The 12,902-nt window shown below is 36.0% G+C and overlaps 1 protein-coding gene across 1 annotated transcript in view; it reads left to right on the top strand.

The window, feature by feature from the left end:
* LOC119587229 (cuticle protein 19-like) overlaps positions 1 to 517 on the top strand; it is a 1,503-nt gene extending 986 nt beyond the window's left edge. The window contains exon 3 of the mRNA XM_037935989.1: positions 113 to 517. Within this exon, the coding sequence (XP_037791917.1) occupies positions 113 to 458 (346 nt within the window). The 3' untranslated portion in view covers positions 459 to 517. The remainder of the gene's footprint in view (positions 1 to 112) is intronic.
* The last annotated feature ends 12,385 nt before the right edge of the window (positions 518 to 12,902 follow it).

The raw sequence follows: 12,902 nt of genomic DNA, 5'->3' as shown, positions 1-12,902 counted from the left end.
TATCATATCTCTTACATATTTATATCCGTTAATCCAGGACAGATTCACGTGTAAAGTTACAGATTTAGTCATATATCATATTTGTATATATTTTTTTCCTTAATTACGTCAGTGTCTCAATATTGCAGGTAATTACACTAGCTACCCTTGTGGCCGTTGCCCTTGCCCGTCCTCAATATACACCGGCTTATGGTTATGGCGCCACAACGCCCTCTTCAGCACCTGCAAAGTATGACTTCAACTACGCCGTCAACGACCCAACATCTGGCAACGACTTCGGTCATCAGGAAGCCCGAGATGGCCCTAATACTCAGGGTTCCTACTTCGTCCTCCTTCCCGACGGTCGGCTTCAGAGGGTCACCTACAATGTGAACAGTGATTCTGGCTACTTGGCGGAGGTCACCTACGAGGGACAGACCACACTACAACCCTATACACCCGCCCCTCTTTATGCGTAGATACAATTTGTTTTAGTGGCCGGGTTGTATAATTTATGTATATATAGTTTAAGAAACTAGCAAATCCATGACGTTCTTTTATATCTTTATAGCGTTCACTCGTGAAAGTGAGGTTATCAGTATTGCGTTTTTTTTTTTTTTTTTTTTTTTTTTATCGAACTGAGCTATTAAAAATTAAATAAATATATCATACTTTCCTTGAAAATATAAACGAAACTTTCGTGCAGATCACAGGCTTTATAATCATGGAAATAATCATAACAGTAAGAATAAGAATAATCTAGCGTTAAAGCTGTCAGGGAGGAAAGGTGGAAATGCAACAGAAATACTATGGCGTTCTTTGATATCTTTATAGGGTTAATTCAGGAAAATGTGACTACTATTTATGTCTTTGTAGTAAGCAGATATGTTTCTATGTTCTGTATCGCAAAACAATAATAATAATAATAATAACAATGACCAGGCGTTAAAGTTGTCGTGGAGAAGTGGAAACGAAGTAGCGGCATCGTTTGGAAACAAAAGTACTTAACACTCTACCTCAAAAACACTATCAGATCTAACTTCTTCAAAGTCAAGAACAGCGAACAAGTTTGATGAAAGCATCACCTCAGCCAGTTCTGAAAGTCATCCTAAAAGGAAACAAAAACACAGGCAAGAAGAACTCGTAAAGAATCATGCAGGAGATTCCGAGTGTCATGTTACACCCATGTCAGGTTACCGTAAGACCGTGACGCATGCGTGTTCTTGAAAGTAACATTTGTAGGATATTTTGGGCCTCTAATTGACAGACAATTCACGTGATTAAAACCAGGATTGATGAGATAACCGTTAACCGCAAAGTAAAGGAAACAGTGACAAAATAAGGTTCTAACAAAACAGATAAAGAACCTTTGAAATGTGAGGATAACTGGACGCCAGGCCTGATGATATTAAAAGAACTTACTATGTCTATATTGAGACCAATATCAAGTATTAATACTTAAGTATATATAGTCTGAGATACTTGCACTAAAAGACACGTTCCTTAGTCTACATGAGAAAAACAATACTTTGTAGCAATTGAATGATGATATTCTAATAAAATATAATAAAATGCATCATTTTTTTATAATTAGTGATAATATTTCTATAATTAGTTTTAATCTTATTTTAGCTATTGTTGCCGATATCGTTGTTTTCATTGTTGCTTTAATCTAGTCATTACTACTGTATTTTTATTGTAATGCTACATTCATAATCAATATATTTCTTTTTGTTATTAATCTTATTGTTGTTGCTGTTATATTATCAGTAGAACTTGTAGACCTATTCTCACCGCCATTATCATTATAAGCCATAAATTACTATATCTTCAAACAAATATATATACATATACATTTCAACAATTAAAATTTGCTATAAACATGTAATTTACATGTTTGTATGCACAGACATACACACAAACACACACACATACATACACACACGTACATATATATGTATGTATATATATACATTTATACATAAGTTACTTTTTGTGCAATAAGAGCATAAATTGTAAAGCAATCACAATGCTTACAAATATCAAGGTAATACACCGCTCCGCCCACGATACTTCATGTTAATCTTTAGGGAGGGGCTTTGCTTGCTCCAACTATATAAGGAGATGGAATCACTCTTACTGCATCAGAAATTCTACTATAACACACAATGGCATTACAGATTCACGTGTAAAGGTTACAGATTTAGTCATATCATTTATATTTTTTCTTCTTTTCCCTAAATTACGTCATTGTACTTTCTGTTATAACATTCTCGACATTGCAGGTAATTGCGATCACCACCCTTGTGGCCGTTTTGCCCTCGCCCGTCCTCAATATACACGCGTCTTTATGGCTATGGCGCCACAACGCCCGCTTCAAGCACATGCTAAGTATGACTCAACTACGCCGTCAACGACCCACCATCTGCAACGCTTCGGTCATCAGGAAGCCCGAGATGACCTAATACTCCCAGGGTTCCTACTTCGTCCTCCTTCCCGACGGTCCGTCCTTCATAGAGTCCACCTACAATGTTAATGGCGATTCTGGCTACTTGGCCGAGGTCACCTACGAGGGACAGGCCACACCACGGCCCTATACACCCGCCCCTCTGTATGCGTAGATAGTTTGTTTCAGTTGACACATTGTATAATCTGTGTATGTATAGTTTAATAAACTAGCACATCTATGACGTTCTTTTATATCTTTTATAGGGATCACTCAGGAAACTGAGGTTATTAGCATTGCGTGTTTTTTTTTCGTATCGATGAGCTTATTATATATATATATAATAACCAACATATATGTGTATATATATATATATATATATATATATATATATATATACTCTCCCTGAATACATAAACGAAACTTTCGTGTAGATCACTGGCCTTATAAGCATGGAAATATCTAATAAGTAACTGAATAATCTAGCGTTAAAGTTGCCAGAGAGGGGAGGTGGAAATGCAACAGAAATACTATGGCGTTCTTTGATATATTTATAGGGTTAACTATGGAAACTGTAATTACTATGCCTTTGTGGTAAGCAGTTATGTTCCAGTGTTCTGTATCGCAAACAATATAAACACATATAATAATGACAAGCGTTAAAGTGTCGGGGAGAGTGGAAACGAGTAGCGGCATCGTGTTGCAAACAAAATAACTTAATCCTCTACCTCAAAAAACACTATCATACCTAATTTCTTCAAAGTCAAGAACAGCGAACAAGTTTGATGAAAGCACCTTTTCAGCCAGTTCTGAAAGTCAGCCTAAAAAGAAACAAAACACAAGAAGAATTCGTAGAGAATCATGCAAGAGATTTGGGGTCTATGCATGTCATGTTACCGTATGACCGTGAGCCTGTGTGTTCTTGAAAGTAAACATTTATAGGATATCTTTGGCCTTTAATAAACAGACAGTTCACATGAGTGAAACCAGGATTGATGACATAACTGTTAACCGCAAAGCAAAGGAAGTAATGAAATAATAAGGTTCTAGTAAAACAGAATAAAGAACCTCTGAAATGTAAGGATAGCTGGACGCAGGCCTGATGATATTAAAAGAACTTACGATGTCTATATAGAGACCAATATCAATTATTAAAAGTTGTCATCTTATATAGATAGTCCTGAGAGACCTCCTTGAATTTATGATTTGCTGGCTTGCATTAAAAGATACTTTCTTGAGTCGAACGTGAAAAACAATACTTTGAAGGGGGGGAGAGCGCGTAGCAATTGAATGATGTTGATATTCGATAAATGTAATAAAAGGCATCATATTTTCTCCAGTAAGTCAGTGATAAATTTCTATCATTAGTATTTGTCTCTTATTATACCTATTATTGTCGATATCGTTGTTTTCATTGTTGCTTTAATTTATTCATTACCATTTTATATTTACTAATAATGCTACATTCATTTTTTTTTTTTTTTTTTTTTTTTTGACAATGTATAAATTATTATATCTTCAAATACATCTATACATACATTTCAACAATGAACTTTGCTATAAACATGTAGATTTGCATGTTTGTATGCACAGACACACACATAAACACATACATATATATGTATGTGCACATACATATATGTGTGTATATATACAAGTTACTTGTTTGTGCAATAAGGGCTTAAATTTATTAAGCCATCATAGCACTTACGAAATATCAGGGTGCCGGTAATTCCACGCTCCACCACAATACTTCATGTTAATCTTAGGGCGGAGCTTTTGCTTTGCTCCAACTTATATAAGCGAAAGGATCGCTCTTTACTGCATCAGAAATTTTAATATAACACACAATGGCATTTAAGGTGAGATGCCAGTGGACAGATTCACGTGTAAAAGTTACAGATTTAGTCATATAACATATTTATATATTTTTTTTTTTTTTTTCTTAATTACATCAGTGTACTTTTCTGTTACATTCTCATATTGCCAGTAATTACACTAGCTCCTTTGTTGGCCGTTTGCCCTTGCCCGTCCCAATACCACCGTCCTATGGTTAATGGCGCCCCAACGCCCTCTTCAGCACCTGCAAAGTATGCTTCAACTAGAGCCGTAAACGACCCAACATCTTTGGCACGACTTCGGTCATCAGAAGACCGAGATGGCCCTAATCCTCAGGGTTCTTACTTCGTCCTCCTTCCCCCCCGACGGTCGGGCTTCCAGAGGGTCCACCTATATTTGGAACATGATTTCTGGTTCTTGGCCGAGTCACCTACGAGTGGACAGACCACACCACGCACCCTATACACCCGGCCCCAGTATGCGTAGATACAGTTTGTTTTAGTGGCCGCATTGTATAATCTATGTGTATATATAGTTTAATAAACTAGCACATCTATGACGTTCTTTGATATCTTTACAGGGGGCACTCAGGAAAGTGGGTCTCAGTTATTTGTGTTTTTCTTTTTTGTATCGAACTGAGTTATATATTTTTTTATCTTTCTTTCTTTCTTTTTTTTCTTTATTTTTTCTTTTCTTTCGTGCAGATCACAGGCTTTATAATCGTGGAAATAATCATAACAGTAAGGAATAAAATAATCTAGCGTTGCTCTTGCCAGATAGGAGAGTTCGAATGCAACAGAAATACTATGGCGTTCTTTGTATCTTTATAGGGTTAATTCGGAAAGGTGACCTATTTATGTCCTTTTAGTAGCGGCATCTACCTCTAAACACTATTCAGATCTAATTTATCAAGTAAAGACAGCGAACAAGTTTGATGAAAGATCACCTTCTCTTCCAGTTTTGAAAGTCAGCCTAAAAAGAAGCAAAAGACAGGCAAGAAGAATTCGCAGAGAGATTCGGAGTCTATAAATGTCATATTAGCCGTATGACCGTGACCTATGCGTGTTCTTGAAAGTAACATTTGTAGGATATCTTTGGCCCTTAATTACCAAATGGTTTCACGTGGATTGAAACCAGGACTGAAGTGAATAACCATTACCGCAAAGTAAAGGAAGCAATTGAAAAATAAGGTTTTTAGCAAACACATAAAAAAAAACCTTTGAAATGTTAAGGATAACCTGGCGCCGGGCGCTGAATTTTGAATAGTAAGAATTTACAATATCATAGTGAGACTAATATCAATTATTAATAGTTATGTGTCATCTTATACATAGTCTGAGGAGACCCCTTGAAAATAGGGTTTGCTGTATTTGTCATTAAAAGATGCTTTTACATTGTAAACAAGTTTCCCCCCCCGACGTGAGAAAAGCACAATACTTTTGTAGCATTAAATGATTATTGATATTCTGAGAAATGTAAGAAAATGCATCAATTATTTTTATCATTATCCCAGTGATGATTTTCTATCTTTAAGTATCAATTCTTATAGCTATTATTGTCGCTAATCGTTGTTTTCATTGCTGCTTAAACTTTCATTCTATATTTTAATATATGCTGCCTGACATATCAATATTTCTTTTGTATTGATCTTGCTGTTGTTTACTGTTACATTATGCAGTGAACGTGTGGATTATTACACATCATTATCATTATCTTAGTAAGGCATAAATTCTATATCTTCCAATCAAATATATATACATACATTTCAGTAATGAACTTTGCTATAAACTTGTAGATCTATGTGCGCGTAATTACGTTTGCACGCACAGACACACACACATACATACACACACACATACATACACACACACATATATATATAATGTGAATATATATATATATATTTATATATATATATGTTAACTTTTGTGCAATAAGGGCATAAATTATAAAGCAATCATAGCGCTTACAAATATCAAGGTGACCGGTATACGCCGCTCCCCCACAAACTTCATGTTCATACTTTAGGAGGAGCTATGCTTGCTCCACTATATAAGCAGATAGAATCGCTTCTTACTACCTCAGAAATCTAATATATAACACCAATGGCATTTAGGTGAGATGCTAGAATGACGATTCACGTATAAAGATTGCGATTTTTTTTTTTTTTCTTTTTTTAGTTCATATATTAATATTATATATATATTACTTCTTCCTAGAATTACGTCAGCGTACTTTTCTGTAGAATATTCTCGATATGGCAGGTAATTGCACTAGCTACCCTTGTGGCCGTTGCCCGTTGCCCGGCCTCAATACACACCGGCTTAATGGCTATGGCGCCACAACGCCTCTTCACACCTGCAAAGTATGACTTTCAACTACGCCGTCACGATCCACATCTGGCAATGACTTCGGTCATTCATGAAGCCCGAGATGGCCTTTATACTCAGGGTTTCCTACTTCGTCCTCCGTCCCGACGGTCGTTCTTCAGAGGGTCCCTACAAATGTGAATGGTGATTCTTGGCTACTTGGCCGGTCACTTAACGAGGGACATTCACACCTCGCCCTATACACCCGCCCTCAATAGCGTAATATAGTCCTGTTTAATGGCCAAATTGTAAAATCTATGTATATTATTTTAATAAAACCAGCACATCTATGGCGTTTCTTTCATATCTTTATGGTATAGACTCAAGAAAGTGAGATTATAGTATGTGAGTGGTTGGTGAGTTTTCTGTTTTGTATCAGAGATCAGAGCTAAGATCATAATAATGCTTATAATAATATAATATAAGATAATAATAATACATAATAAATTGAGGAAATGATTAATTATTATTATTTCGCTGAAAATATTAAATGAAACTTTATAAATCATGGAAATTGATCTAGCGATTGAGCTAGGAAGATCTGGAAATTTAATAAAAACACTATGACAGTTCTTTGATATCCTTATCGGGATAACTCATGAAAAAATCTAATTAGTGTATGTTCGTGCTTTTTTGTGCAGATATTTTTTCTATGTTCTGTATCGAACTCTGAGCTCTTAAACGAAACGTTCTTGAATTCACAGGTTTGATAATCATGAAAACGTCATATAAATATAATGATAATCAAGCGTTGAAGCTGTATGCGAGAAGTGCAAACGAAATATCGGCCATCGTAATGAACAAAAGTTCTTAAAACTGTACCTCAAGAACACTAACAATTTTTGACGAGGCATCACCTTCTCGTCATCAGCCTAAAGGAAACGAACACATGCTTAAATAAACCGAAGAATTCTCAGAAATCATGCAGGAGATTCGCGGTCTATGCATGTCATGTTACCGTATGACCGTTTAACCATGCGTGTTAACAGACCAAGGATTGATGCGATAGCTGTTAACCGCAAGGTAAGAGCGTAATGAAAAAATGTAGTTGTATCCAAGCATATAAAGAATCTTTGAATTTTAGGATAAACTGACAGAAGTCCATACTGCCTAAATGTATTAAAAGTGCTAGGAAGTCTTATTGAGAACCAATACCAAACATCTTATATTTATTCTGAATAGACCCCCTGAATTTTGGATAGTGCTGTCACTAAATACTTCCAGTTAAATAAATTGAGTCGACGTGAGAGAAAACAAAATGTAGCAATTCAATAGATTTTTGAAAAAATGTATAACCCCACCAATCATTATAATCATTAGTCCGTGGTAATATCGTTATCATTATAATCATTTTCCCTATAAGCCATTACTGGTCGATATTATGTATTGTTTTGATTATTCAATAATACTATGTAAAATAGGAATAAAATGCTACATCTCATATATAATTTCATTTTATTTCTTTCTTGGATGCTCTATCTCAGTAGGTAGTAGAACTACCATCATTATATTAGTAAGGCATAAATTACCTATATCTTCGAACAAATTATATATATATAACATATATATATATCTAATAATGAACTGTGCTATTGTAGTTTGGTAGGCCCCTTTTGTGTTTCATACATGTTTGTATGCAAAACACACAAACACATATTATCAGTTATTTCTTTGTGCAATAATGGCCTAATTATAAAGCACCACAGAGATGTAAAATATCAGTGACCGTAATTACCAGATCCCGCCAACAACTTCACGTTCATGCTTGCTCCAACTATATAAGAAGATGAATCGGCTCCTACTGGCATCCAGAAATTCTAATATAATAACACACAATGGCATTTAGGTGAGATGCTAGAGACAGATTTACGTTAAAGGTTACGATTTAGTCCATATATTTACTCTTTTTTTCTCTCTCTTTCTATTTTAACATCACCGTTCTTTTTTCTTTAACTTCTCGATATTTGCAGGTAATTGCACTTCGCCACACTTGTGGCCGTTGCCTCGCCTCTCGCCCGTCCGCAATACACACCGGCTTATGACTATGGGCGACACACTCCTGCTTCAGCACCTGGCCAGATATGACTTTAACTAGCCGTCAACGACCCACCATCTGGCAATTGAACTTCGGTCCTCAGAAGCCCGAGATGGCTCCTGTACTCAATGTTCCTACTTCGTCCTCCTTCCCGCGGTCGCTTCAGAGGTCACTACAATGTGAACGTTGATTCTTGGCTACTTGCCGAGTCCATTACGAGGGACAAATTCCACCACCTGCCCCATACTCCCCGCCCTCAATATGCGTGATATAAGTCTTTTTAATGCCACATTGTAAAATCTATGTATATATATTTTAATAAAACCAGCACTCTATGCGTTCTTCTTTCATATCTTTCATAGGTATAACTCAAGAAGTGAGATATTTAGTAAATGTTGCGGTGTTTTGTGAGTGTTTTCTGTTTTGTATCAGAGTCAGAGCTAAGATATATAATGAATGATAATAATACATAATAATAATAATATAATCATACAAAAAAATATAAGCAATTCAGAATGATGATATTTTGAAAAATGTAATAAACCTCACCAATAATTAATACATTAGTCAGTGGTAATATCGTTTCATTATAATCATTTTCCTTTAGCCATCACTGTAGATATTATTAGTGTTTTGATTTATTCATAATCTATGTAAATAGGAATAATGCTACCAATCATCATAATATAATTTCATTTTATTATCATGTTATTGATGCTTCTATCTCTAAGTAGTAGTAGCACTACCATCATTATCTTGTAAGGCATAATTACTATATCTCCGAACAAATAATATCTATATATAATAGATATTCCTATAATGACTGGCTTTTTAGTTGTAGGCCTATTTGTGTTCCTACATGTTTTTATGCAACCCCAAACATTATCTATATCAAGTTATTTCTTTGTGCATAAGGGCCTAAATTATAAGCAACCACAGAGATTACAAATATCACGGTGACCGGTAATACACACTCCGCCACAAACTTCACGTTCATCTTTAGGGCGTGGCTTTGCTTGCTCCAACTATATAAGCAGATGGTAATCGCTCTTACATGGCTCAGAATTCTATATAACACACAATGGCATTTAGGTGAGATGCTTAGAGACAAATTTACGTATACAGTGCGATTTAGTCTATATTGACTCTTTTTTTTCCTCTCTCTTTCTAATTTCATCACCGTTCTTTTTTCTTTTAAACTTTCTCGATATTGCAAGAATTGCCTCGCCACACTTGTGGCCGTTGCCCTCGCGCCCGTCCTCAATACCACCGCTTTATGACTATGGCGCCACAACTCCCTCCTTCAGCAACCTGCCAGAATATGGACTTTAACTACGCGTCAACGCACACCATCTGGCAATGACTTCGGTCCTCAGGAAAGCACCGAGATGACCTGCCCTCAAGGTTCCTACTTCGTCCCTCCTTCCCGACGGTCGGCTTCAGAGGGTTCACCTACAATGTGAACGGTGATTTCTGGCTACTTGTCGATGTCACTTACGAGGGACCCAAGAGGTCAACAACCATCCCCTATACACCCGCCCCTCAAATAGGCGTAGATATATAGTTTTGTTTAATGGCCACATTGTAAAACTTTGTATATAATTTTTTAATAAACTAGCAACTCTATGACGTTCTTTGATACTCTATAAGGGTCCACTCAGGAAAGGGAGGTTATCAGTATTGCGTGTTTTAATCATACTTTCCCTGAATATGAATTAAACTTTCGTTGAATATCACAGTCTTTAATATGAGATTGGAAATTGTACAGAAATACTATGAGTTTTTTATATATTTATAGCTTATCTCAGGGAAATGTGATTTATATGTGGTGTTTGTGATAGGTGGGATGTTCTGTATCACAAGAATGATAAAGAATATAACATAACCCAAGCGTTAAAGTTTGTCTTGAGAGGAGTACAACGGCATCGTTTGAACCAAAGTACTTAACATTCTACCTCAAACACTATCAGAATCTATCAGAACAAAACACACGCACAAGAATTCGCAGAGATTCATGCAGGAGATTCGTGGTCATGCCTGTCAGTAAGCATGTAGGACAATTATCACCATTATCTTTACCTTAGTAGACATAAATTACTATATCTTCAAACAAATTTGTATATATTTCAGTCATGAACTTTGCTATAAACTTGTAGATCTATTTGTAATCATGTTTGTATACACAGACATATATTAGACATATATCATATATATATTCTTTTTCCTAAATTACGTCAGTGTACAACATTCTCGATATTGCAGGTAATTGCACTCGCTACCCTTGTGGTCGTTGCCCTTGCCAGTCCTCAATACACACCGGCTATGGCTATGGCGCCACAACGCCCTCTTCAGCACCTGACAAATACGATTTCAACTACGCGATCAACGACCCACCATCTGACAACGACTTCGGCCGTCAGGAAGCCCGAGATGGCCCTAATACTCAGGGTTATTACTTCGTCCTCCTTCCCGACGGTCGGCTTCAGAGGGTTACCTGCAATGTGAACGGTGACTCTGGCTACTTGGCCGAGATCACCTACGAGGGACAGGCCACACCACGACCCTATACACCCTCTCCTCAGTATGCGTAGATACAGTTTGTTTTTCGTGACCGCATTGTATTTTCGATGTATAATCATGGAAATAATCATAACAATAAGAATAAGAATAATCTAGTGTTGAAGCTGCCAAAAAGGAGAGGTGGAAATGCAACAGAAATACTATGGCGTTCTTTGATATCTTTATAGGGTTAATTCAGGAAAATGTGACTACTATTTACGTCTTTGTAGTAAGCAGGAATGTTTCTATGTTCTGTATCGCAAAACAGTAATGATAACAAAGTTGTCGGGGAGAAGTGGAAACGAAGTAGCGGCATCGTCTGGACACAAAAGTACTTAACACTCTACCTCAAAAACACTTTCAGATCTAACTTCTTCAAAGTCAAGAACAAAGAACAAGTTTGATGAAAGCATCACCATTTCAGCCAGTTCTGAAAGTCAGCCTAAAAGGAAACAAAAAACAAGAAGAATTCGCAGTGAATCAGGCAGGAGGTTCGGGGTCTATGCATGTCATGTTACCGTATGATCGTTACCCATGCATGCTTTTGAACTTAACATTTATAGGATATCTTTGGCCTTTAATAAACAGACGGTTCACATGACTGAAACCAGGATTGATGAGATAAAGATTAACCGCAAAGTAAATTAAGCAATGAAAAAATAGGGTTCTAGTAAAACAGATAAAGAACTTTTGAAATGTGAAGATAGCTGGGCGCCAAGCTTGATGATATTAAAAGAACTTACGATGTCTATATAGAGACCAATATCAATTATTAAAAGTTGTGTCATCTTATATATAGTCTGAAGAGACCCCTTGAAATTTAGGATTTGCTGTGCTTGCATTAAAAGATACGTTCCTTGAGTCACGTGAGAAAAACAATACTTTGAGCAATTGAATGATTTTGATATTCTGATAAAATGTAATAAAATGCATCACTATTTTCTCAATAGTCAGTGATAATATTTCTATCATTAGTTTTATTCTTATTATACCTATTATTGTCGATATCGTTGTTTTCATTGTTGCTTTCATCTATTCATTACTGGTATTGTATATTTCCTAATACTGCTACCTTCATAATCAATATATTTCTTATATATTCAGTAGAACTTGTAGGCCTATTCTCACCATCATTATCATTATAATGCATAAATTACTATATCTTCAAATACATATATACATACATTTCAACAATGAACTTTGCTATAAACATGTAGATTTGCATGTTTGTATGGACAGATACACACACAAACACACACATACATACACACATACATATAAATGTATGTATATATATACATTTATATACAAGTTACTTTTTGTGCAATAAGGGCTTAAATTATTAAGCAATCATAACGCTTACAAATATCAAGGTGACCGGTAATTCACCGCTCCGCCCACAATATTTTATGTTAATCTTTAGGGAGGAGCTTTGCTTGCTCCAACTATATAAGCAGATGGAATCGCTCTTACTGCATCAGAAATTCTAATATAACACACCATGGCATTTAAGGTGAGATGCCAGAGGACAGATTCACGTGTAAAGATTACGATTTAGTCATATATCATATATTATATATATATTCTTCCTAAATTACGTCAGCGTACTTTCTGTTATTACATTCTCGATATTGCAGGTAATTGCACTAGCTACCTTGTGGCCGTTGCCCTCGCC

The sequence above is a fragment of the Penaeus monodon genome, chromosome 3, assembly GCF_015228065.2.
Source record: "Penaeus monodon isolate SGIC_2016 chromosome 3, NSTDA_Pmon_1, whole genome shotgun sequence".
Classification (NCBI taxonomy): Eukaryota; Metazoa; Arthropoda; class Malacostraca; order Decapoda; family Penaeidae; genus Penaeus; species Penaeus monodon.
The sequence above is the reverse complement of the archived record's forward strand: the minus strand, read 5'-3'. Positions and strand labels throughout refer to the sequence as shown.